This window comes from Delphinapterus leucas, chromosome 2 (assembly GCF_059928025.1).
Source record: "Delphinapterus leucas isolate spDelLeu-1000000601 "Yukka" chromosome 2, BTC_Dleu_Yukka2, whole genome shotgun sequence".
In the NCBI taxonomy this organism is placed as follows: Eukaryota; Metazoa; Chordata; class Mammalia; order Artiodactyla; family Monodontidae; genus Delphinapterus; species Delphinapterus leucas.
The window spans coordinates 71,621,374-71,648,468 of record NC_143130.1 but is presented as its reverse complement, the minus strand read 5'-3'; the positions used below and the strand labels follow the sequence as shown (position 1 = coordinate 71,648,468).

The 27,095-nt window shown below is 44.5% G+C and overlaps 1 protein-coding gene across 3 annotated transcripts in view; it reads left to right on the top strand.

The window, feature by feature from the left end:
* MAP2K1 (mitogen-activated protein kinase kinase 1) overlaps window positions 1–27,095 on the top strand; it is a 79,368-nt gene that overhangs the window by 34,910 nt on the left and 17,363 nt on the right. For all 3 annotated transcript variants that reach the window (XM_089907086.1, XM_089907085.1, XM_022579840.2), the window contains exons 3-5: window positions 918–1,064; window positions 8,794–8,871; window positions 9,450–9,501. In XM_089907086.1, coding sequence (XP_089763212.1) covers window positions 918–1,064; window positions 8,794–8,871; window positions 9,450–9,501 — 277 coding nt within the window. The remainder of the gene's footprint in view (window positions 1–917; window positions 1,065–8,793; window positions 8,872–9,449; window positions 9,502–27,095) is intronic.

Genomic DNA, 27,095 nt, shown 5'->3' with positions numbered 1-27,095 from the left:
GGGACACAGAAAAAACACTGATTTCATGTTGTTTCTGCGAGTTCCACCCCTGCCAGTAGTTCCCCTTCATCTCCCTGCAGTATGACATCTTGGCTCCCCAACATGGCCTGCGGTCTTTGAGCTGGACTTCCCTTCCTGGTGTCCTCCTCTTTCTGGACAGCGAGGTTGGACTCTTGTGTGTTTCACAGCACGCCATGTTCATTTCTGTCCACATATTTTTGCTCATGCTACTCCTTCCATCTTTTCAAACACTGCCCATCTTCAAGGCCCACCTCCTGTCTAGCCTTCTCTAGCTGCTCCCACCCGCGCTGGTAACCACTGCTTCCATGTCCTCTGACACTCATTGTCCATGGCTCTTTTTAGAAGCTCAGCCTTATCTCGTAACTATTTCATGTATCTGTCACATGTCTCCCCAGCTGAAACAAGGGACAACATTGAGGGTGGGGTGGTGGGGAACATAAGGTGGCCCCTAAGGCCTTGGCTAAATCTCAATCACATCAGACCCCTAAGTCAAGGGTAAATCTCTAGGGCAGCTTAGATTGGCAGACCCAGTTCCTCATACCTTTCTGGTCCTACAACCCTTGAGTATCAACCAAGTCCTTAAGGCCACTTTCCCCATATCTCGCAGTTGCACAGGTCCTTTTGTTCTTGGGAGGGGTGAGCCCCCTCTTCCTCAGTCTTGGCTCCCAGGAGTAGAGGCACAGCTGGCCACTTCTCCAGTGCCAACACCTGCCTTGGTATGTTGGCACTCAGTGCTCTGGTTGGGCAGAAACTTGTTTGTTAAAACTTGCCTGTTTCCTCTCTTCCTACCTTTAAGAGTTTAAGCATTTAAGAAAGCTCCTATCCATCCATCCACCCATCCATCATCCATCCATATATTTTTAAAGCTTCTCTTCCTTCTACCTTTCTTTTCCCAGCTAATTCACCTGGAGATCAAACCTGCAATCCGGAACCAGATCATACGGGAGCTGCAGGTTCTACATGAGTGCAACTCCCCTTACATTGTGGGCTTCTACGGTGCATTCTACAGTGATGGCGAGATCAGTATCTGCATGGAGCACATGGTATGTGGCAACCTGTCAGCCTCTGAAGCAGCGGCCTGGGAAGTGGGTGGCTCTGGTCTAATCTTTGGTCTGAGATGTGACCGGCTGCTTCCTTGTTCCTCCCTGGATCCAGATCACTGTCTTGGGCATGTGGGAAGCCTGGCTGTAGAAGTTGGAATAGCCAAGAAGATGACAGGCCTCCTTCCTAGGTCCCTGTCTCTTCAAAGAGAGGTGGCAGCAATCAGGTGTCCCTGGTGGTTGTACCAAGAGCACATCTCCCAGTTTTCTTGACCCCAAGATTTTGATGTGGGTAAAATCTGGTTAATATAGTTTAAATCCATTTATTACATGCCATGCTGTGTGCTAGGTACATGTTCTGGGGTTATGAAGATAAGTGAAACAGTCCCTGTTTTCAGAGAGTTTATAACTGGCTTTAAGAGCAGGGTTAGCAAAACTATTACTGATAAGCTAGTATTTATTGGGTGTATATCATATCAAGCACTACCCTAAGCAAATTAATATTTTATTACATTTTTATAACACCTTATTGAGTTGGGTACATTATCTACATTTTAAAAATGAGGAAACTGAGGCTCAGAGAAATGCAATAACTTACCCAAGGTCATACACAATTCCATAAGTGGAATTGGTAGAATTTAAACTAAGGCTGTCTGACCCCAGTGTACTTTGTTGAATCTTCCGGATAGTGACTGGGGCTCTGTTTCCATCCTTGATGGCCAGAATTTCAAAGAGAGAGGCTGGCTTCATGGTTGCTAATGCTTTTCTGTCCCCAATAGGCAGCATGGCACAGGGGACTTTGGAATCTGAGATGTTTATTCATATCTCCCTTCTCCACAAAAATCCAAGTGGACACCTTGTCTTGTTTGCCATTGTGTCTCCAAAGCCACAGCAGGTGCTCAGTAATTATTTGTTTGTAGATTGTCACCTTCTTGTCATGACCTTGAGCAAGTTTCTTTATCTTCCTGATTCTCAGTTTCCTCATCTATAAAATGGCCATTATTATACCTGCCTCATTGTAGTGAGGATTGATTAAAATAAGAGTTGCAAGTCTTCCAGCACACTGTGTGACTCAGAGCATGCCTTCTGCAAACTTTAGCTTTTGCTTTATTCTCACTGGGGCTGACAGTTCAGAGACAAGGGCTGACATGATTGAGTCTACATGCTTCGTGGTTGCTCTGCTTTCAGTCCAGGCTAGTGTCCCTCAGCAACTTCTCCACTTCCTTTCTGACTCTCTAGACCTGCCCTCACCTCTGGAATGAGAGCCCCAGGGCCTGGTCTTAATGAACTCCAGGAGAACCCTCCTGAGAGGTTTGTCCCTTGCTGGTGCCCCCATTATTTTGAACATCTCTTCGTTTCAATGATCAAGAAGTGCCATACACAGTGTTGCAGTCATGTGCTGACTTTTGTGGCGCCATATGGAACGCAGATTCTGAAAATGTCTTCTGTGCATCTGAAGGTCACCGAGAAAGCTCTCGTTCCTTCTTGCTTCAAGGAGAGTGAAGCAGTCTCTGTGGGAAGCATGTGAATGTTTCTGGCTTGGTCCTAGCCCCGGCCTGGGGTGCTGATTATTTTCCACTTGGGTTTTAACCTCCCTTTGGTGGGGCGGGGGGAGGGGCCTGCTCCTTATCCTTTGGGTTTCTTGTGCTCTTTGTGCTGATGATGGTTGGTTTTCCAGCTTTAGCCCAAGAGTTGGATGAAGATGTGTAAATGGCACTGGAGGTCCTTGAAAACTAGAAGGGGAAGAGGGTGGAGGTGATGGTGGTCAACCAGTGATAAAACAAGAGAGGCCAGAGTAGCCTTTTTTCCTCTTGGGTCTTGCCAAAGTAACGGAAGATGGGTGGTGGCATGGCTGGACATAATAGTAACTAGCTTTTCCATCTTCTGCCACTTGTTGGGTCCTTTCCATGTTATGTGACTTCTTAATCACATCAGCCCTGTCATATGACATGGGTTGACCCCCACCCCCACCCCAAGCTGGTAGATGGAGAGAACAAGGCCTTGAGAGGTTTAGTAAGTAGTCTAAGTTATATAACCGGTAAGTGTCAGAGCTGAGCTCTAACCAGTGTCTCTAACCAGGTCCGCTTTCTTTAAATTTCATAGTCTCTCCATTACATAATGTAAGTCATATACTCTCTCAAGATTTTCTCATTTCTGCAGAGAAATGTTTGGACCGGATGTTCTCTAGGGACCCCTCCCCATGCTAACATTCTGTGTTTCTATGGTTTTTGGCACTTGTAGCCAGTCACTTGATTACATTAGTTAATCACCATGGGTTCAGCTTCACAAACACTTATTTTAGTGCCTATTAGGGCAAAGTGCCACATGAGCTGCCAAGGGGATGGAACCATTGAGAGCAGCGTCTCTGCCCCCAGAGCTGTTCACAGGCCGCATGGCTGTATTCTAGGGCCTTCTCAAGTGAGGAGTATCAGGGCTTCTGAGCACAAGGTATGCGTCACCTCATGTCTGCTGTCTTCTGAACCATCAGAAATTCTTTCTTAAGTAACCTCCAAGTTCTGTTCCTCTCCCTTTAATAGAGGAACCAGGAGGCTATCTGTAGGTTTGAGCATGGTTGAACTCCAGGGTGCTTGCTTCAGAGGTTAAGATCAGGCCCTAAACGTTGATAGTCAGTGCCCTATTCATTTATTTAGATCCTGCTGGAACCTCTTTTATTGGCCTTTTGTGGCCTCTTGCCATGTGGAGTTCAGTCTTTCTGTCTGTGTTAAATTGACCTGTGTTGAGGCTTCCTCATTCTGGAATCCTTTCTTTCCTTTTTTTTTTTTTTTTTTTTTTTTTTTTTGCGGTACGTGGGCCTCTCACTGTTGCGTTGTGGAGCACAGGCTCTGGACGCGCAGGCTCAGCGGCCATGGCTCTCGGGCCCAGCCGCTCCGCGGCATGTGGGATCTTCCCGGACTGGGGCACGAGCCCGTGTCCCCTGCATTGGCAGCCAGACTCTCAACCAAGGCGCCACCAGGGAACCCCTGGAATCCTTTCTTCACTCTGTATTCATAGACCTTGATCACAACCTCATGCTCCTTGCCCTTGTCCAGCCTTTCCCTCCTGGAGGAGGAGATGACACAGGATGTCACAAGGGCTGGTTTCCCATTCTCTTGGTCCATTTCTAGTACCTGCAGGTCAGTTGTTTTCCCCCATGGATTTGGCTCTCTGGGGATATTGAGATCCTCCCACGTAAGTCCCTGAAGCAGAAGATATCTCTGGAATTACCCTGGGAGGCCTGAGTGTGGAAAACTGGCTGTCAGAGACTGGGAGGGTCAAAACCTTTCTGAGGGCCAAGCAGAGTGTAGGGCACCTATTAGGTGATATGTGTTGAATGACTGGATAAGGGAAGTAGGATGGGAGAGTGCATGGTCAGAGCTCAAGAGAGAGTTAGGGCTCAAGAGAGAGTTAGGGTCTTCTGTTCTTGGGTATACACAGGCTCAGAGGGCAGCTGGAACTGTCTGCTAACCCTAGTGGAGAGGCTCAGAGTTGCCAGGGATGGGACCCTGTAAGGAAGCATTTGTGGCCTGAAGTTCAAGTAGCCATGCTCCAGAGTAGCTTTCTACTCTGGGCTGGGCCCTCTCACCTCTCCTTGGTCCCTGAGCAAGCCCTCCTGCAGGAGAACTCCTGCGCTGGCTGCTTGTGATAGGAAATTCTCTGACCACTGGCTGCCACTTCTCTTTAGGGATTTCTGCTTTGTCTCAGCTTCCACATTTCAAAGGTGTTGTCATATATAGAGCTCTGTTCATTAGCCATATCCCAGCTTCTAAGATTCTTTGGTTCTCTCCGTGTCACAGTCTTTGCATGATGTTCCTTGTCATTGGCATTTTCCCCCAACATTTTACTATGAAAAATTTCAAAAGTACAGAAAGTTGAAGGAATTGTGTAATGTACACTCTAAAGCCACCACCTAGATTCTACCATTAACATTTTGCCATATTTGCTTTACCACGTACTGTCTACTTACGCACTGCTCAGATTGTTTTTTGGATGCAGTTTAAAGTAAATTTGTCATCAACGTGTATGGAGCCCCATCTTCTTAATGCACCTGGCTAGGGGCTGACCTTTTCTAGACATAAGGTGTGTTTGCACTGCCCAGTCTGAGTTTTGAGACCCAAGGGGTACATGGATGCTGCCTGATCAGAACAGGAATGTTCTTGTCTTTGGGGAAGTAGATTCCTACTCAGGTGGTAGCTGAGCAACCAGAGAACTGGGGACTCAGGGTTGATGTTTCTCATGCAGGAATAAAAGCTTTTGAGCTCTTTTTTTCCATAAAGCATTTGTCTCTTCTGTAGAAACCTTCACAGAAGCACCACTGACTTAGTTAATAATTGGCTTCTAAAAATAAGCACAGTTTCAGCAGCTTTAGTCAGCAAAGGCAGGTCCTTGGCAACAGTGCAGTGGAATCGAAAGGTTGTGAGGTGAGTCGCAGGCAACACTGGCTGATCCTGATGTGGTTCATGCTTCTTAAATCCTGCTAATCCCGTTGTTCTCTCTGTAACTCTGCTTGTAGCGCAGAGGAGGTTAAAGGGTGGAGAGCCAGCGTTTCCTCCTTTTTGACAGAAATGTTTACCACAACCCCCAGGGAAAGTGTAAACCAAGACAGTTAGCTGGGCCGCCCTGTCCTGGCTGTGGAACCTGAGAACCACAGGCTAGCTCTTCTGCCTCGTTTGCATCTGATTTGGACAGAATTGCTCTGTTACTTAGTTTTAAGTGTATAGTCCTCCCTGATAATTAGGCAAAGTCGTTCAAACAAAGAGTCTGAAACCACATTCAACTGAAGGCAAAACAGAAATGGCTGGAAACTTTCTGCACTGGAGTCCCTGTTCCCGTCAGTAAGGGAAATTGAGAGGCGCTGTGGCATTTCTCAGAGCCTGCTGACTTGGGTGTGGTTACCTGGGCTGTGGCGCTGTCCTGATTTGGCCAACAGGGGCCTGTGTCATTGTGGAGGCAGCCAGGCTCAAAGGATGACTCAAACCCCAGCCTGGCTCACTGCCTGGGTTAGGGCTCTTCCAAGGGCTCTTGGAAAATGTGTGTTTACAGAGGAGTTCTCTTTGACTCTAGATTTATAATTCCATGCTCATATCCGTGTGGAGATTATGGCCCATTTGAATTTTAGGTTGAAGTTTGAAATCCTCTCCTGTGCTCCTTGGTTGTCTGACCCACCATTAGGTAGTTGTGTTAGGGAGTTTATTATGATGAGAAGTTTAACGTATTCAGGGGTGTTAGTGTGCATTTGAGTATACACCTGTACTGTTTTCTTTTTCTGTCAGCATCCATGATCCAGAGTTGATCTGCTATAGAAAGTCATTGGTCCAAACTATCCTTTTTATAAGCATAGAACTTTTAAGTTGATAATCTATTTTTAGCATTGTTTTAGGTAACATTTCCTGAGAGCTCTGTATCCCTGAACGAGTCTTACCTATTTTCTCACCTCCTTTAGGTAGTGTTGTAGCTACCTAATGATGCCTTTGTACAAAATGGGCGCTCAGTAAGTATCTGTTAATTGATTTATAGATTTAATTCTCCACTTTCATAAATGAGGTCAGTAATTTTAAAACGTAAGACATTTATTTATTGTAGAAAATGTATAAGCCATAGAAGAGCACAAAGAAGAAACTATCGCACAACAAAGACCCCTGATAATCTTACTATCTAGACTGGAACATTTTGGTAACATTTTTGACATTCTGGTTTTGTGTGAGTATATGCACACTTTTTTATTTTTATAAAAATGGGATTATTCTCTGTCCTTCTTTTCTTTATTATATTATGCATTCTTCTGTGACCTTATATTGCATGGCTGCATCTTAAAGGCTGGGTGGTTTTGGAGGCACGATGTCAGTGGGAACACCTCTCTGCTTCTCCGACCCAGATCTCGCCCACCTCCAAGGCTCAGCTTCCGTGTGTCACTCTTGTCGTGAGCCCTTCCCTTGGCCGCTTTGTCCAGGAATCGCTTCCTCCTCTGGGCACCTGTAGCAGTGTGTGTTCTCTTCATTCAACTGTTTGTTCCCTGCCTTGTTCAGAGGAGGATTTAAGGTGCCTTGCCCCTTTATGAATATGTTCTGTCTCCCCAGGCAGAGGGTATTTTTTCCTGTACTTACAGTTTTTCCCATTCCTAGTCCCTCATGTATCCCTCTGCCTTACACAGAGATGATTAAGAGATGATCGTTGACGATGGTAGCTGTCCAGTGTAGACAGTGGACTTTAGAAAATCAACCTGAGTTTGTAGGAATTATCTCTGCTTCTAGGGTAATTTTATATTGTGACTGATAATTGGCTACACCCGAAGCCATAGAGGCAGGAACATATTTCTGTCTCAACACGTGAGGGTTCCTTGAGTGAGCATTTTTTCAAGATCTCAGGTTAAAATGTAGCCTCCACAGATGGGAAGGCCCTTGTATGCGAGCCCTACAGAAGCCAGCTTCACTCCACATGTGTATCCCCTCTTGCGTACTCCCCTTCCACCGCCTCTGCCCTGGGTCCTGCTCACGTCATCCCCGCCTGATCAGCTGCTTGCTAACTGCCCTGTCTCTTTCTCTCAGCTGCTACGGTTTGGGTACCTTTCCTTCTGCCTCTGTAAAGTCAGGTCTTAGTTCCTTGGTGGGGCTCCATGATCTGGCTACAGATGGCCATATCCAGCCTGGTCCATCCCTGCATTTCTTCATACGCCTACAGTGAATGAACCGCATGTCACCCCAGGAGTACTAAGCAATTTAATGCTTCTCTGCTTTTGATCTTGTTGAGATACCCTGTTCTTGGGAATTCCCTGGCGCTCCAGTGGTTAGGAGTGTGCTTCCGCTCTGTTCTGTTGTCCCCTTGCCCCTCTCCTTTTCCAGGTATGGAAATCATGCTCATTCTTTGAGTAAGATTTCAGCTCAAATGCTATCTTCTAAGTGAAGGCAGAATTCTCCCTTCTTCTGTGTGTGTGTGTGTGTGTGTGTGTGTGTGTAGCACTTTTACTATACATTTATTCTGTTTTGTTATATTTTATTAAGTCGTATGTTTCTCCTACTAGTTTGTAAATTTATTGAGGACAAGAGCTAGGTCTTTTTTGTATCTTTATTCCCCATAGAACCTAACACAATGCATGGCATTTTGTAGGATTTGTGGAATGAATGATTGCTTTCTATGACATTTTTCTTTGGATTTTATTAAATATCATTTGTTAGGATAATGCCAAATGGAAGTTGTGACTTACACAATGGTGACAAACTGGCAAACATTTATTGAGCACTTACTATGGGCTAGACATTGTTCTAAGGGCTTCATATATATATGAGCTTGTTTAATACTTATAATAGCCCTATGATATCATAATAGCCTTATAATTATTATCATCCACATTTTACAAGTGGAGTAACTTGTTCAATGTCCACTAGATAGTAAGAGCTGGGATGCAAATTTAGACAGTTTGCCACTAGAGCCTGCACTCCTAACTGCTACTCTATTCTGTCAGTTCAGTAGAATTAGTAATTTGACCACTGCATTAGTAATTTTTGACCACTAAATTAGTAATTTATTTAATGATTATTCATAGGATTTGAGTTATTAGTTGTTTGGCAGCTCCCACAATGTTTTGCGTTCATGTCTTACTTGATATCTGGAACAAACCGAAGGGTGCCCTTCTAGGAAGATTTTGTCATGTGTGAGATTTACTTTCCTGCTGAAGTTTAACACTTGAAAGAGTAGTTAGAAACATTGTCACTAAATGGGCTGGTATTCTTGTTCTTAGGATGGGGGTTCCTTGGATCAAGTCCTGAAGAAAGCTGGAAGAATTCCTGAACAAATTTTAGGAAAAGTTAGCATTGCTGTGAGTATATTGAGAAGTTTTTCTTCCAGGTTCCCTCACTGATAAGTTGAGTTGGTAGGAAAAGGACAAGGAGGAAGGTAGGAAGTCAACAAAGGGAAGGTTTGTAAGAAAAGTTTTTCACCAGAATTTTCTCTATCTAGATTCTAGATACAATATCTCCCCCCCTACCCCCTGCTCTTTCTCGCTAAAACTAGCAAAGTAGATTTCTGTATTTTAAAATCTGTCTTGAAAAATAGGACAGGGTATCCAAAAGAATTCCCATTTGTGGCATCAGAAAGCCTCTTTTTTAGATTGCAGATTTGGAAATAAATGAATTCAAGCAAAGTGGGGTTTTTTTACAGTTGTCTAAACTTGCAATAATCAATTTTGCTTAAAAATCATACTCTATATACCATGTAAAAAGATGGTTTCTTGATAAAACAGGTTAAAAAATCAAAAGAGAGAAGAAAAATAAGGGAAGAAGGCAAATTTGTGATGTTAGATGAAATATTTCCTAGATCATTTTAAAATAGAAAGGTTGAGTATTTTCTAAACACCGCTATCTCAGTTTCCATCTTTTTACATTTCCTTTCCCCTAGGTAATAAAAGGCCTGACATACCTGAGGGAGAAGCACAAGATTATGCACAGAGGTAAGAATTTATTTGCTAGTTGTTACGTTTTGGATTTTTGCTGAAGTCTAAAAGTTGTTGCAGCCTCTTTTGTGTTTTGTTTTGGTATCAAAGCCATTTGCTAGTATTTTTGATTTTTACTACCACTCTTTGACTATTTAGTTTGATATCTGGAGCAGCAAGAACCATCGTCTTTTTAGTATGTGGTATACCTGTTACCCGGAGCTATGACAGACATAGTCACCCAGCATGCACAGACCAGATGCCCAGCTAGTACTTAGCTACCCAGCCCCCAGTGTCCCAGGCTGCCCACTGGACTAGACTGTGCATAGGCCCAAAGCCATGACTAACTGGATATGAGTTTGACTCTAAAAGAAACTCTGGGTTCTTTTAATAAAGGTACACATACACTTATCATATAACCATACCACTCTTAGATATTTATTCAAGATAAATGAAAACATATGTCCATACAGACTCATATACACATGCTTAAAGCAGCTATATTCATAGTAGAAATAACTAAAATGTTCTTCAACAGGCAAAGAGATAAACAAATTACAGTATATCCATACAAGAGAGTATTATTCAGCAATAAAAATAACAGGCTATTGACACATGTAGTTTTGATGAATATCAAAAACACTTCTGCTGGATGAAAGAAGCCTGACCCAAAACAGTACAAACTGTTTCTATGTATATAAAATTATAGAGAAAACAACACAGATCTATAGGGACAGAAAGTAGATCAGTGGTTACCTGAGGTAGGGAGAGATTAACATCAATGAGGCATGACGGGACTTTCTGGGGTGATGAAATGTTATATCTAGATTGTGGTGGTAGATACGTGGGTATATGCGTTTATCAAAAGTCAAACTTTCCGCTAAAGTGGTTGCATTTTACAGTATATAAGTTATACCTCAATAAAGTTTATTTTCTTTTAAAAGATGAAGAAGCCAAAGGAAAGACAGATGGAAAAACACAGTGCTCTCGGCCATGTCCCTTTAGCTACAGTGTGCTAATAGTGACAGGTCTAGGGAGGGATGGTGGAGGAAGAGAGGAGTGGACTGGTGAAATTGACTGGCCAGCTTATGAGCCACTATATATTAGGTAATACATTCTAAATTTTAGAATAGGTATTGTTTTTTTAATTAAATTTTTAAACTTGTAAAACATACATAACATAAAATTTATCATTTTAACCATTTAAAAATGTACAGTTCAAGTAAAATTTAAAAAAAAGAAATAAAATATACAGTTCAGTGGCATTAAGTACATTCACATTGTTATGCAACCACAACCACCATCAGTATTCTTAAGATGTCAGTTTTGCTTTATTTGATCTGTAGATTCAAAGCCATCCCACTGAAAATCCCAGTAGCCTTTGTAGAGTTGACAAATTTTGTCTAAAATTTATAGGGAAATGCAAAGAACCTAGAATAGACCAAACAACTTTAAAAAGGAAAAACGAAGTTGGGGGACTTAGACTACCTGACTTCAAGGTTTATTAGAAAGCTACAGTAATCAATAGAGTGTTGCATTGGTGTGAAGCTAAGCATAATAGATCAAATAGAACATAATGAAGAGTTCAGAAACAGACACATACATAAAGAGTCAATTGAGTTTTGGCAAAGATTCCAAAGTAGTTCAATAGGGGAAGAAGAATCTATTCAACAAATGATGCTGAACAATTGGATATCCGTATGCACAAAAATGAACCTCTACCATTACCTCACTCTATATACAAAAATTAACTCTCAGTGGATCGACTTCTAAAACTTCTAAAAGAAAACATAGGAGACTATCTTAGTGACTGTGTTTTAGCAAAGAGTTTTAAAATGGGACATAAAAAGCACAAACTATAGGACTTCCCTGGTGGCACAGCGGTTAAGAATCCGCCTGCCAGTGCAGGGGACATGGGTTTGAGCCCTGGTCCTGGAAGGTCCCACATGCTGGGGAGCAACTAAGCCCGTGCGCCACAACTACTGAGCCTGCGCTCTGGAGCTGGTGCTCCGCAACAAGAGAAGCCACCGCAATGAAAAGTAGCCCCCACTCGCCGCAACTAGAAAAAGCCCGCCTGCAGCAACAAAGACCCAATACAGCCAAAAATAAAATAAAATAAATAAATTTTTTAAAAAAACCAATGAAGTTTTAAAAAAAAGCACAAACTATAAAGGAAAAACCAATAAATTGAGCTTCATCTAAATTAATAACATTTGCTTTTCCAAAGACACTGTGACAAAAATGAAAAGGCAAGCCGTGGACTAAGAGAAAATATAGGCAAAACATATATCCATCAAAGGACTTTATCTAGAATATATAAAGACCTCTGACAACCTAATAATAAAAAGATAAACAATGCAATTTTTAAAAAATGGGTAAAAATATATATGCTGTCTACAAGAGACCCACTTCAGACCAAGGGACACATACAGACAGAAAGTGAGGGGATGGAAAAAGATATTCCATGCAAATGGAAATCAAAAGAAGCCTGGAGAACAGTATGGAGGTTCCTTAAAAAACTAAAAATAGAATTACCATATGACCCAGCAATCCCACTACTGGGCATACACCCTGAGAAAACCATAATTCAAAAAGACACATGCACCCCAATGTTCACTGCAGCACTATTTACAATAGCCAGGTCATGGAAGCAACCTCAATGTCCATGGACAGAGGAATGGATGAAGAAGATGTGGTACATATATATAATGGAATATTACTCAGCCATAAAAAGGAACAAAATTGGGTCATTTGTAGAGATGTGGATGGATCTAGAGACTGTCATACAGAGTGAAGTAAGTCAGAAAGAGAAAAACAAATATCGTATATTAACGCATATATGTGGAACCTAGAAAAATGGTACAGATGAACTAGTTTGCAGGGCAGAAATAGAGACACAGATGTAGAGACACAGAAATAGAGACACCAAGGGGGGAAAGTGGCGGGGATGGTGGTGGTGTGATGAATTGGGAGATTGGGATTGACATGTATACCCTAATAAAATAGATAACAAATAAGAGCCTGCTGTATAAAAAATAAATAAAATAAAATTCAAAAATTCAAAAAAAGAAAAAAGACAAGAAATAACAAATGTTGGAGAGGATGTTGAGAAAAGGGAACCCTTGTGAAGTGTTGGTGGGAATGGAAATTGGTGTAGTCACTATGGAAAAGAGTATAGCATTTCCTCAGAAAATTAAGAGTGGAAATACCATATGGCCCAGCAATCCCACTTCTGGTATTGGGGTATATCCCACTTCTGAAGAAAAGGAAAACACTAATTTGAAAAGATATATGCACCCCTATGCTCATGGCAGCACTATTTACAATAGCCAAGATAGGGAAACAGCCCATTGTCCAATGACAGATGACTGGATAAAGAAACTGTGGTACAGATATACAATGGAATATTATTCAGCCAAATAAAAAATGAAATCTTGCCATGTGATAACATGAAAGGACCTTGAGGGCATTATGCTAAGTGAAATAACTCAGACAGAGAAAGACAAATACTGCATGATCTCCCTTACATGTGGAATCTTTTTCTTTTTTGCATTACACGGGCCTCTCATCTGTTGCGGCCTCTCCCGTTGCGGAGCACAGGCTCCGGACGCGCAGGCCCAGCGGCCATGGCTCATGGGCCCAGCCACTCCGCGGCATGTGGGATCTTCCCGGACCGGGGCATGAACCTGTGTCCCCTGCGTCGGCAGGCGGACTCTCAACCACTGCGCCACTAGGGAAGCCCCATGTGGAATCTTTTAAAAAAGAAAAATCCCAGCTCATAGAATAGACTGGCGGATGCCAGAGGCAGGAGGTGTTTGGGGTGAAATGCCTGAAGGTGAAAAGGTACAAACTTTCAGCTATAAATAAGTCATGAGATGTCAGAAACAGCATGCTGACCATAGATAATAATACTATATCGAATACGTTAAAGTTGATAAGAGAGTCGACCTTAAAAATTCTCATGAAAGAAAAAAAAATGTACTTATATGTGGTGACAGATCTCATTTAGACTTATTGTGGTGATTATTTCACAATATATACAAATAATGAATCCTTATGTTGTACAGCTCAAACTACCATAATGTTATATGTCAGCAATAGCTGAAGGAAAAATAAACTATGATATCCTTGGAACAATAAAGTATCAGAACTAGTTGTGACTTCTGAAAACAAACGGGTAAAAGATTTGAACAGACACTTTACTAAAAAAGATATGCGAATGGCAAATAAGCACATGAGAAGGTATTCAACATCATTAGGGAAATGTAGGTTAAAGCCACAATGAGTTACTGCTACACACCCACTAGAATGTCTGTGGAGAGTAACTCTGTTATTGAGGACGTGGAACCACAGGAGCTCTCGGTCACTGCTGATAGGAATGTGAAACGGTGCCGTTGTGCCGGAAAACAGCTTATCAGTTTCATAAAATGTTAAGCATGTATCTATGATACATTCAACCATTTCACTCCTAGGATTTTCCCTAAAGAAAAGAAGAAAGCAGAGGTCCAGTCAGGCCCTTGTACCTGAATGTTCATAGTAGTTTTATTTGTAATCGCCGAAAACTAGACACAACCCAAATGTCCATCAACAGTTGAATGCATAAACAAATTGTGGTATATCCATACAATAGTATACTGCTTAGCAATAAAAAGAATAAACCGTTGATAACTTGCAGCAGTATGGATGAATCTTAAAAGAGTGATGCTGCATGAAAGAGACAAAGAGCTGTGTCACATACTGTGTGAATCTATTTACATAATTCTAGAAATTGCAGACTAATCTGTAATGACAAAATACAAATCAGTGGTTGCCTGGAGAATGAAGGAAGGGGAGGAAGGGAAGAATTGCAAAGGAGCATGAGGAAACTTTGGGGGTTGATAGATATGTTTATAATCTTGATTGTGGGCATGGTCACATATGTACTCATCAGGTGAGTATATGGAGTTAAGTATATGGAGTTTATTGTATGAAAATTATACACCAATAAAGCTGTAAAAAAGCAAGAAGCAAAAAAAAAAAAGAGAAGTCAAGTTGTTGAAAATCAGTGATAAAGAGAGATTCTTAAACACAGCCAGGGAAGGGAACAGTCTCTTTGGAAAACAGTTTGGTAGTTTCTTTTAAAATTAAACCGTACAACCCACCAACTCCATTTCTCAGTATCAACCTAAGAAAAATGAAAACATTTGTCCGCACGAAGACTTGTGCACAAATGTCATAAGCATCTTTATTCATGATAGCCTCAAACTAGAAACAACCAAAATATTTCACCAGCTGAGCAAGTAAACAAATTTTAATATATTCGAACAGCGGAATACAGCTCAACAGTAAAAATGAACAAATTGTTGATACACACAACTTGGACAAATCTCAAAAACATTATGCTGAGTGAAAGAAGCCTTATAGAAAATAGTCCACACTGCATGATTCTACTAGAACTGTCAGATTTAATCCATAGTAACACAGTAATAAAGTAGATCAGTGGTTGCCTGGGGATCTGAGGGGCTGGAGTGAGGGTGAACTTCAAAGCGGCATGACAGAACACTCTGGAGTAATCAAAACATTAAATTTTGATTTGGTGGTGGGTTCACAGGTGTATACGTTTTTTCAAAATGCATCAAACTATACACTTAAAATGCAAAACTGTAGAAAGCCTTCTGCTTTCTAACTACACTGGCTACATTTTGTCTTCTTTCCACTGACAATTAAGAAAGTGTCAGTAGGAGGTATGGTATGGCTTGAGGCGGGGAGCAGTTTTCCAGCAGTTTATGGACCTTAATCTGTGTTTTTTTAAAGACCTCTGTGTTTTATGTTAGAATATTTTAGTGTGTCAATTTCTAGGAAATAGGAGTAGCTGAGAGGAGAGGAGGAATCAACATTTCTTGAGCATGGGGCTGTGTTCTGGGGCTGCGAATAATATGGGTAATCTCACTTAGAGGGACCCATGAGGTCAGTGTTGTAGAAGGATCTGGTGGAGTAAAGGTGTTCCATTCCATTCCATCTATAAAATGGAATCCTCTTGCCTGCTCCTAGGTTGCTGTGAGGATTAATGAAATTACATATGGAAAGCATCTGGCAAGGTGTTTTGCATATAGAAGGGCCTAACAAATGCTAATTGCCCTTCTTATTCCTTTATATAAATTGTGAGGAAACTGAGATCCAGTGAGATTGAATTCCTTTTTTGAGCTGCACCTTTGCTCCTATTACTGCCTTTCCTGGCAATGCTGATTTTCTAATCCCCACCCCACCGCCTCACACTCATAACTTTGTTAGACTAAGTCTGCTCATCCTTTTTTTTTTTAATATATCAGTATATCATGTCTATGTTTTTTTTATTGAAGTATGGTTGATTTACAATGTTGTGTTAATTTCTGCTACACAACAAAGTGGTTCAGTTATACGTATATATGCATTCTTTTTTTTCATCTTCTTTTCCATTAGGGTTTATCACAGGATACTGAATGTAGTTCCCTGTGCTGTACAGTAGGACTTTGTTGTTTATCCATTCTGTATGCTAATCCTTTTTTAAGTATTATGGCACGGAGGCTTGGGAGTCAGCCAGTTAAAGTTGAAATCCTAACTCCCTTACAGATAGGGTGTATAAACTCTCTGAGTTATTTATTCATCTGTAAAATGAGGATAATTCATGCCAAAGAGCGATAATTGCAAATTATATACTTATATAGTCGTGAAAATTAGTCAAAGTCGTTAATGAATGATAGCTAATTGTAATAATGTTACTGTTTAGCTCAAACATCTCTTCTTACAAGAAGCTTTCCCATGAACCAGCCCCTTCCCTAAGTGGATTAAGTGTTCTGCCTCTGTATTCCTTTGACACAGTGTCCATCCCTTTCTTGTAAAAAATAATGATCATTGTTTACTGAGGACCTGTTATGTGCCAAGTGCTGTATTAGGTGCTTTATGCAACTTATCTCACTTACTATTCCAAACAACCTTCTGAAATAGGTGTTTTTCCTGTTTTATAGATGTAGAAACCAAAGCTCAGAGAGTTTATATGTCTCTCTCGCTACTCTGTGAATTTCTTCAAATCAGGGAACACGTCGAATTCATCTTTGTATCCTTAGTCCCCAGCATGATAGCAGACTAGCTCCTCCTGAAAGGTCTGTTAAATGGGTGGGTGTGTGACTGACTTGTGCCAGAACACACAGGAATCAACAGTGAAGCTGGGCTAAGAACCCACGTCTTCTGCTTTTAACCCAGTCATGAATCTAGTCCTGGTTTTTTCTCTACCATGTGCCTAGTATGTGCCATGCTCTGCGTTGCTGATGGAGGGCTCACTTTATTTTCCTTGCAAAGAGAGGAAGGTTTCAGCTCATTCCTGGAATAACCAGCTTGCTTTCCCCTTCCGCCTGGTGCTGCTGCTCCCACTCTCCCAGGAATTTCTTTTCTGGCTCCACCAGTTATTGCTGTTTGGCATGCAGAGCTGCTTTGTGAGCCAGACGGGTCTCTGGACAGATGTCTTGGTGGAGGGTTCACTCCCTACCCAGCCGAGAAGGGGTAGTAGCTAGAAGGACTTCTGCTCCAGTGAGCAGTGTGTGTGCAGGCAGCCCTGGCCTGGCCGCTCAGCTTTTCAGCATCCTGCTGTTTGTGGGTCTTCTCCAGAAAGAATCCTGAAAGAATTCACTGGAAGGCCTGGCCTGGAAATGGTACTCTTACACAACTCGATTCCTTAGCCAGAAGCACAATGAGTGAACGATTCCTGGAAGCTGAGTTAGGGTGAGAATGAGAGAGAGAGACTCTCTGCCTCTGTCTTTAGGCTTTCTCACTGCCAGTAAGTTCCACCTCTGCTCTAAATATATTCTTTCCTGATGAAATTTAAACTCCATTTCTTCTCATTCTGTCCTTGAGGAAAAAAGGGGAAGAATAAAGAGGCTTTTTCTCTGCCTCAGGTTTTTTAAAATTCTTTACTTGTTGATACTGACTTAGTGGGGATAGCTCAGTGATTATTTCAGTTAGTTTTTGCTGTGTAATAAACCACACCAACACTTAGTAGTTTTAAAACAACAACAGCTTATTACCTTGTACAGTTCTGTGGGATGGCAGGGCCTTCTTCCCCATGTTTTCAGTCATCCTCTGGGAGGCTAAACCCTTGGCTTCTTCCCATGACGGTCTTAGGGTTTCAGTAGCAAGTATTGGTAACCCCAATACCCAAGCACCATTTAAGCATGTGCTTGTGTCAGGTTTTTTTGTAATGTCTTACTGGCTAAAGCAAGTCACGTGGCCAAGCCAAGATTCAGAAAGTAGAGGGATGCACTTTATCTCTTGTTGGGAGGAGCTACAAAATATTGTGGCCAGTTTTTTCACCCTGTCACAGTGATAGAAGTTCAGGGTTCTAATGCTGACTGTGCTACTTACTGTGTAACCTTGGGCGAGTAATTTAACTTCTCCAAACCTCAGAAAAGTGGAGAAAATAGAGTCTACTTAAAGGTTGTGAGGATTGAGATAACGCCTGCAAAGCACTTAGAATAGTGCTTGACACATGGTAGACACTTAATGTATGTTAGCTGCTGCTTAGCAGATGAATTAGTAGGTTTTTATGACTGCCAACAACAGAAACCAGCCTAACTTGGTTTAGGCTTCTCAAAACATATTCACTGGAAGGAGCCTGGAAAAGTATAGAGAAGCCTTTGAAAAGCTGAACCCCCAGACTGTGTTGGGATAGGGACCAGGGAGGGCTGCTCTGGTTTGGGTGGCTGGGTCACTCAGGCAGAAAAGCAGCTGCCCGAGTCCATGGCTCCCGCAGGGATGCTGCTGCTGGGCCAGCGGGCCCTTCTTCGCCTCACTGGGGGGGGGGGGGGCTGCAGGCTGAGTCACCTCCCACAGGGGGCCACCGTGACTGCCCCTAAGCATACGCTCCCACGACAGTCATGCAAGTATCAAGCGACCATCCCTTCCTACTGAGTGTGGGTACGGGTTGGCACATCCGTGGGCAAAGGTGACAGGATTTTAAATTATTAGGTTGAAAGTGATGTCTAGGTGTGCCCTGTTCTAAGTAAAACTAATGTACAAAAGTAACTTTTAGCACAAGTTGCCCTAGGGGCACTTCTTTGCTTTTTCAAAACATTCACTAGAGGATTTTTCAAATCCAATTTCTCACAGACTCTTCAAGAAGGCAAGCAAATTATATCAGTTTGATTCAAACTTTTTTTTTTAGGGGGTGGGAATATGTCAGTGACACAAAATTAGGCATACCTGCACTTACAGATTACTTTTTAAGTGAGAGGAAGTACAATAATGGTATTTGGGGGGTGAGCAACTGTTTTCAGGTACCGTTTAGGTCCTGTTTTTCCAGCTAGGTAGTAGCCTCTTGAAAGTTTTTCAGTTTCCTTTCTCCGACCAAGTGAGCGTGTCCTGGTGCTAGTGAGCTGCACTGCTGTGAGTGTGCCTGTGGCTGCCTTTCCTATGTTTCTGATGTGTCCATGCTGTACGGGAACCCGGAGATCAGGAGGTTCTCACTTTGGTTCCTGAAGTGCTTGATCTCTGCCATCGCGGAACAGGACTTCTTGGGCAGGACAAGTAGAGGCAGTATTCCCCGTGTCTGAAGTTGTGGCCAGCTATTCTGGATTTCATCCATGGTGAAGCGGTCCACTGTGATCTGCCTTGGTGTCGTGCGGACATTGTATTCTGTTTCCTCCGGGTGTACAAAGGGAGCAGCCGTCTGTGCGGCTCAGCCTGGTGTGCGTGGCTTATGGGCTGTTGGTCGGGAGGTGGGGATTAGATCTGTGGTCCCTCTGGGAGTGTACGTTTTCTCTGAAATCTCTGGGTGACGTTCTGGTGGATAGTCGTGGGTAGGTACACACACATGTTCCTCTGTGTTTACTTGCCCTTCTCGTAGACGTTTCCCCCATCAAAGAAAAGTTAATTCGTATTGTAAAATATTCACTGAGTACCTACCAAGTGCAAGGTACTGGGTGAGTCACTGCAGAGGGCATAAAGATGGCTCATAAATGACTTGTGTCCTCTGGGGGCTTAGAGTCTAACAGGGGAAAAGAGACATATCTGTAAGTGATTCTAATGCGTGCGTGGTGGAGCACAGCCAGTGTCATTGTTCCGTGCATGAATTGCCATGCTGCCAACTGTCAAATAGAATCTGATGTGATATGATTAGTCAGGATTCTTTGGCTGTGTCAGGCACCTAACTCAAGATTACTTAATCAAAAGAGGGAGTGCATTGGCTTGAGTTACCAGGAGGTCCAAAGGCAGGGATGAATATGGGGTTGAAATGATAGCCTCAGGACTCTGGTCACCTCTTGGCTTTACTCCTCCTTATGTGGGCTTCCTTTTCAGTCAGATTCTCTCCACTGGGGGCAGCACGGACCTCACTAGCCCGATACTTCTAGTCCTTAGTGCTCCGTATCCCAGAGAAAGCTCCGCCCAGCCTCTCAGCATCTAGGTCAGCGCTTGAATCACTCGTTGGCTCTGCTTGGAGACCCCGCCCAGTCCTGGACCATTTGTTGTGTCCAGGGGACTAGAGTAGTGTGGTGGGCCATCCTGAGTTACGAAACCACCTCTGGGGCAGGATTGATGGGGTCCCTTCATTGGCACCTTAGCAGGAACACTCGCTATTGTGGAGGAGCATATCCCAAATGAAAAAGAGGAGTTCTATAACTAGACGATGGGAGGAACAGATTCTGAAAGCAAGCAAATTACGGTGAAAAAAGTTGTCCCACTATAGATAATATTAAGCATTGGGTCAGAAAGACAGAAAACTGCTAACACAGGATCAAAACAATAATTAAGCGTTTAAGGCAGGGGTGGGCAAAATGGGCAGCGCACAGCCTGCTGGCTATTTTTGTATGGCCTGCAAGCTAAGATTTGTTTTTCAGAATTTTGTGACACATGATAATTATGTGAAATTCAAATTTCGGTGTCCATCAAGACGTTTTATTGGAACACAGCCAGGCTTATTTTAAGTGTTGTCTGTGGCTGCTTTTGTGCTGTAATGGCAGAGTTGAATAGTTGCTTGTGAAAGAGATTGTGTGGCCCTCAAAGCCTTAAAATATTTGCTCTCTGGTCCTTTCACAGAAAAAGCTTCCTGACCACTGAGTTAAGGGGAAGAAGAATCCCCCAACTGAGAAAGCTTTAGAATTTAAGCACAAAAGTCAGCTGTGAGTTGATTAACTTGAGGTGCTTCATGAAAACGGTGTATGACATGGGTAGGAGAGAGGGTATTTCCCCGATCCTGGAGCTCTGAGAGGGCTTAGCTCCAAAGGTTTCTGTGTAGTCTTTCCACTTACTGTGGCAGGAGGTCAGAGGTCTAGTTCAACCAAAGCTGACCTAAGTAGTTAGGCTATGGGTTAAGGTGTGTATGGGGGGGCTCAGATGCAGCTGTGCTTCATGCCATTTAAAGCAGTGATTTGCATTGCCAGCCCACCATGCTTCTTAGCCCCCTGTCATTATCAAGATCTTGTTTTGGGACTTCCCTCGTGGTCCAGTGGGTAAGACTCCATGCTCCCAATGCAGGGGGCCCGGGTTTGATCCCTGGTCAGGGAACTAGATCCCGCATGCATGCTGCAACTAACAGTTTGCATTGCCACAACTAACAGTCCTTATGCCCCAACTAAGAAGCCTGCATGTTGCAACTAAGAAGTCCACGTGCCACAGTTAAGAGTCCACGTGCCGCAACTAAAAAAGATTCCCTCATGCCGCAACTAAAAGATCCCAGGTGCGGCAACTAAGACTCGGTGCAGCCAAAATAAATAAACAAACAAACAAAAAATCTTGTTTTGATTAAGACCCTGAAGAAGCATTACGTGATTTAGATCAATGCAGAGTTCATACAACTTAGCTGGTGAATAATTTCTGCCTTGGAGTTGCTGGCAGATGAAGAGCAGTAAACGCTGAGGACAGTGTTAAATTAAGTCTCAGCTTATTTTTCTCTAACTTCTGTCAGATGAAGCGGTGTGTAATCTCCCTGATCTTTATGCCCAGCACTGAATTAGTGGCCTGGGCTGTAGTGTACCGAGAAAGCTGGCCTGAGGGGACGCCCAGCCAGACTGTGATTGGAGCGAGCTGCGATGGTTCTCTGCAGAGCTAGAGTCGTTTGTACCTTGGGACCTTCCGGCTCCGAGGACCCTCCAAAAGAGTTCCTAATTGCCTGGGATGAAGAGTTCTGTGAAAACAGGGAGCTCTCAGGTCAGGATGAGATTTAAGCCCTCTGCAGAGACTATGAGAGTGTTTTTGGATCCTAGGCCTGGGGACAGCTGGGAGTCTCCAAGGCACTTCGAGGGACCCCAGCAACAGCCTCCAGAGGAACAGGGTCCTCACAACAGTCAGGATTTCAACCTCTAAAGTCTTCCTCTCCCTTCATTCAGACTTGCCATTGGCACCGATAGGCAAGATTTGAAGTGGCCCAAGTTTGTTTTTGTTTTGTTGTTTTACAAGCTGTTGGTGGCAGACGCGCATGTAATGAGTTTCTGAGTGGCTGCTTCAGTGACCCTTGCAAGGCACTGTCCTCCCTGCCAGAGCTTTCCTGGCGTCCTGCCAGCCAGGCTTCCCTGAGGAGAGTCAGGGTGGCCCCTGAGGCTGCGCACAGGGCTCTGTCCTGAGCACAGTCCCTGTCCGTGTGTGGCAGGGGAGAGTCATCTGAGTCTCAACCCATAGGTTGCCCGTGGTGTCCAGCGGGTGGCCTTGGCTACACGTCTGCTTCCTTTGCCTGCCACTCTCATCCCCCAGCCATGTGGTGACAGCCTCAAGGGGGCAGTGAATTTACAGGGAGAACAGATTTCTTTGGACTCTGTCTAGACTGCCCCACCTTACAGATGGAGAGAAACAGAGAGTGGCTGATTGATAGCTGGAATCCAGTATGTGGTCTCTGGTTAGAAATGTGAGTCACGGGGCTTCCCTGGTGGCGCAGTGGTTGAGAGTCTGCCTGCGGATGCAGGGGACACGGGTTCGTGCCCCGGTCTGGGAAGATCCCACATGCCGCGGAGTGGCTGGGCCCGTGAGCCATGGCCGCTGAGCCTGCGCTTCCCGAGCCTGTGCTCCGCAACGGGAGAGGCCACAACAGTGAGAGGCCCGCGTACTGCAAAAAAAAAAAAATGTGAGTCATGTTCTCTAGAATTACCTCAGTGCTAGACCCACAGCGATGGATTATGCCTCCAGACAAGTTTGTTTCTTAGCATCTCAAGTGAGGCAGATGGGACGCTGGAGGAGGGAAAGCGCTTCCTCAGATCCCTTTCGGGAAGCATCGTGGAGGAGGTGGTATTTGGGCTGAGCTCTGAAGCATAGGGAGAAGTTACGCAAGTGACAGTGTCAGTGAAAGGAATTCCAGGTAGAGGGAAACACATGAGTCATGATGACACACAGGCAGGGAAACATAGATATATGTCCTTGCAGGAAATAGCAGGTCGTTCGGGGTGTTTAGAACAAAGGATTCCTGGTGGTGATTGGTGGGAGTTAAGTGAGAATTAGTTGAAGCGATTGAGGAGGGTCTTCCCTGCCATGCGCAGGGACTGGATTTTAGCCTGGACAGTGGGGAGCTGAGGGGCACTCCTGCACAGGGAAGGGAGGCGGGAGGCAAGCTGTCCTTGGAGGAGGAGGCCTCTGGCTGCTGCAGCTAAGGTGAGGCGAGAGGGGAGAGAGGTCAGTTAGGTGGCTGTTGACATGGTTCCGGAAGAAAGAACGTGGGTCTGAGTCAGGGTTAGTCACCGAGTGGAGGGTGAAGAGGACACAGGTTGGGAGAGATTATCCTGCAAAGCCCCTGAGAGCAGAGGCCAGGTGCTGGTATGGACGGATGGGGAAGGCAAGGGAAGGAAGCCGCAAGGTTTGCCCCGTGGCCCTCCCCAAGGCGGGTGGTGGAAGGGACCCAAGGCCTAAGGCTGTGCCTCTTCACTCTAGGAAAGGCCTGCTACCCTAGGCTGTGAGGTGATCCCGGCAGAGCTGTGTCCCGTTCCTTCTCACATCACAAAGCCTCATTTCTAAGGGAAACTCGGGGCTGGGGGTACTGCCGCTCTCCCCAGTTACAGATAACTTCCTGAGGAGGACTGTGGGCCCAGGAGAGCCGGTTTGACTTGGAAGTCTGGTGACCTGGTGACCAAGGAAGGGGCAGATTTTGTTAACCACTGCCCTAGCAAGGCGGAGCCCAGCTCACCATGCCCAGCGCTACAGAGTGACAACGTAGTCTATTGGAGCGTCTCAGCTTGAGGGTGGGAACCAGCATTAGGCTTAACAGCACCGGGTTAATTAGAAACAAACATGGTGGGATTTGCTTTTTCCATTTGGAAACAACATGTTTCAAAATTTATTGTTGGAGGTGCCTGCCGCCTTGTGAAGTGTGTGCGGTGCTGTCATTGGCTGGTAGTGGCAGGCAGTGAGTCCTCAGAAAGCTGCTACCCGCCAAGTGGCCTCAGAGCCACTACTTCCCTTTCCCTTTAGCGTCCTGGCTGCGGACAGAACCTCATGGAAGGTTCCCTCAGGCTCGGCCATTGGCTCCCTGAGTGATCCTGTCAGAGTCCCTCATCACTTCTGAGCCTTACCTTCATTCATTTAGCGGTAATCTTGCTTCCTTCTCCATCTCCTGGAACTGTCCTCAGGACCAGATGAAGAGGAAACTCGTGGACCATGTGTGTGTAACAGAGTCAAGTTTGTGGCGTTTAAAAGCACATTGAGGGGCTTCCCTGGTGGCGCAGTGGTTGAGAGTCCGCCTGCCGATGCAGGGAACACGGGTTCGTGCCCCGGTCCGGGAAGAACCCACATGCCGAGGAGCGGCTGGGCCCGTGAGCCATGGCCGCTGAGCGTGCGCGTCCGGAGCCTGCGCTCCGCAACGGGAGAGGCCACAACAGTGAGAGGCCCGCGTACCGCAAAAAAACAAACAAACAAAATTTATGAATGAATTGACATAAGGTCTGGAATTTGCCTTAAAATATTTGTTCCCTCCCACCCCACGAAGGAAAAACTGAGGGTTTTGGTTGAAACAAGACTGGCAATGTGTAGATAATTGTTGAAGCTGATGTTGGGTACATGGTTACACTCTCTCTACTTCTGTGAATGTTTGGATTTTTGAAGAGGAAAAAATGTGACTAAAAGAAGGTGGCAAACCTACTGACATGATAAGTGACATACATGGTAAGAGCTCCAGGGAGAAGGGAGCCTTGTGGGTGTAGAGGGGTCAGGCGAGGCTTCCCGGAGGAGGTGGAAGCCTCTTGGTGAGGATTCTTTGTTACAAGTAACAGAAACCAACTTGAGTCAGTGTAAACAGAACAGAGGACTTCCTTATAAGGATCTGGGGGCCCTTGGGCAGCCCAAGGGCCAGATGTTGCCAGTGCTTAGGAAGGGACGGGGCAGGGATGGAAGACCACTGGGATCCCAGGCCACCTGTCTCCGTGTTGGGCCGCCTTGTCCTGCATGCTCTGAAGCTTGGCTTTCTCTGCTTTGTCCAGGGGCAGGAGGAAGGGCTCCCACCCCCACTGCAGCTCCCAGCGAGCATCACGTCCATCCCAGACACAGCCCAGGCCCAAGTCCCTGAGTATTCTAGCAAAACGTACCTGGAGCAAATAGTTGGTGGAGCTCCCTCCTGTAGGTGAAGGGAGGTAATTAAGGGGTTACTTTTGAGGTAACCCTTTCTCCCCCCTCCCCTCCGACAAACAAAAAAGACTAGAAGGATGGTAGAATAAATATGAATACAGAAGGCATCTGGATTAGAGACTAGCAAGAGTGAATGATTCAGAGACTATTGGGGAACAGCATGGATCCTCTTGGCACTGACGGGGTGGGGTGGGGGCTTGGGGAGGGCCCACATAGGTAGGAACCCCACCCAGCAGGACCTGATTCTCTCTGTTGCTTGTGTTTTTTCTCAAACAAATGTTAGCTCTTATTTTTCCCCCAAGCTTCAGAGACATTGAACTCTACATTCTGTGTATCTCATATGTAGTTCCTCTTATTTACTGAGCCCTTAGTACCTACCATCAAGTAGGAATTACTGTTCCCACCTGACAGCCAAGGAAACAGGCTTCAGGAGGCTCTGTAATTTGGCCTCCTGCAGGGTCACACAGCTCCTGCTGGTAGAGCTAGGATTCAAATCCAGATCTGCCTAACCCCAAAGTTGGTGCTACCATTTCCACACCACACTGTATACCTACTTAATGTAATTTTTGATGCCAATTGATGGTAAGAATCAGTGGATGTTAGGGTTCTTGGTTGTTGGTGAACACGAATTAGCTCAAACAATAAAAGAGGTTTTTTGTTTTTGCTTTTTGGCTTAGCTCACCAAACCTCAGGAAGAATAAGAATGCAGCCTGGCCTTAGGGAAAATTGTGTCCAAGCACTCAAATGCCATTAGCTGCTATACTTCAATTATGGTGTGCAGTCGGTTCTCTATACCTGCATCCTTGGATTCAACCAACCTGCAGATCGAAAATATTTGGGAAAAAATAATTCCAGAAAGTTCCAAAAGGCAAAACTTCATTTACATAGCATTTACATTGTATTTATAACTATTTACATTGTATTGGGTATTGTAAGTAATCTAGAGATGATTTAAAGCATTCAAGAGGACGTGCATAGGTTATGTGCAAATACTGCATCATTTTATATAAGGAATTTGAGCATCTGCAGATTTCGGCATCCCCGGGGGTGGGCGGGGGTGGGGGGTGGGGGGGAATGTCCTGAAACCTGCGAATTCTCTCTCATTTGTTTCTCTTCTGATGTTGGCTTTATTCTCTCAGGACAGCCGTCTCTACCACATGGGAACCACTGCCTCTGGCTTTAGTCTCATTATCAGGGAGGCAAGATCTTTTCCCAGCTTCTGTTAGAAAATCCTAAGGAAGGGCTCTAATTGGACTAATAGTGGTCACATACCCAGACCCGCCAGATCACCATGCCAGGGGATGGGGGAATTGGGAGTGGCCCAGCCTGCATCAGGGGACAGGGTTCCGATTGTCACGCGCCGCCTGGAGCAGCTGGTTGGAGTCAGGGAGGAGCACTTCTCCCAGCTAGTGTATGTGGTGGGGAGGGTCCTTCTCAGTAGGTCACACAGGATGTTCCCGCTCCACTTAGCTTACGTTTGTCCTTACCTGGCAAGAGCGAATGACTTCCTAGGCATTTCCTTTAGGGCCTGTCTCAAGCTAAGCTAGGAACGACTGGTGAGTGACCTTGACTTCACCGGTGAATCATGCTGACCCTGACCCAGGCACAAATGGCAATGCCTTACTTTGGTGCAGCTTGGATCACCATAACTATGGTGATATTATTAGAAATTCTCTCCCACTTTCCATTTAAAAATGAACAGATCTCCGACCTACCTCTACCGTTCCTTTTTCCATCTTTTTTTTTAAAATTTCCTCTCCTCCTGCTGAGCAAAATTAGCTTTCAGCAGGTCAAAGCAGGTTTTTAGCTAATTTCTCTTTCTTGAAGTACAGATAATAAGCATCCAAGTGAGCCAGTGTTGTTTTTCTGCCCACAGGCGGTTGATTGGCTTTGTGATAGACTGGATATCTGCTTGTCTCCTGAAGTCGCCCACATAGTCTAGAAGGGGAAGTATACTGCTCTAAGGCGTGTTCTTTTAATGGGAAGGTTACTCTGTGGTCTTTGGCAAGTGGCTTGTATTTGAGCCTTAATTTCCATATCTATAATATAGGGCTGCTCTGCCATGCATT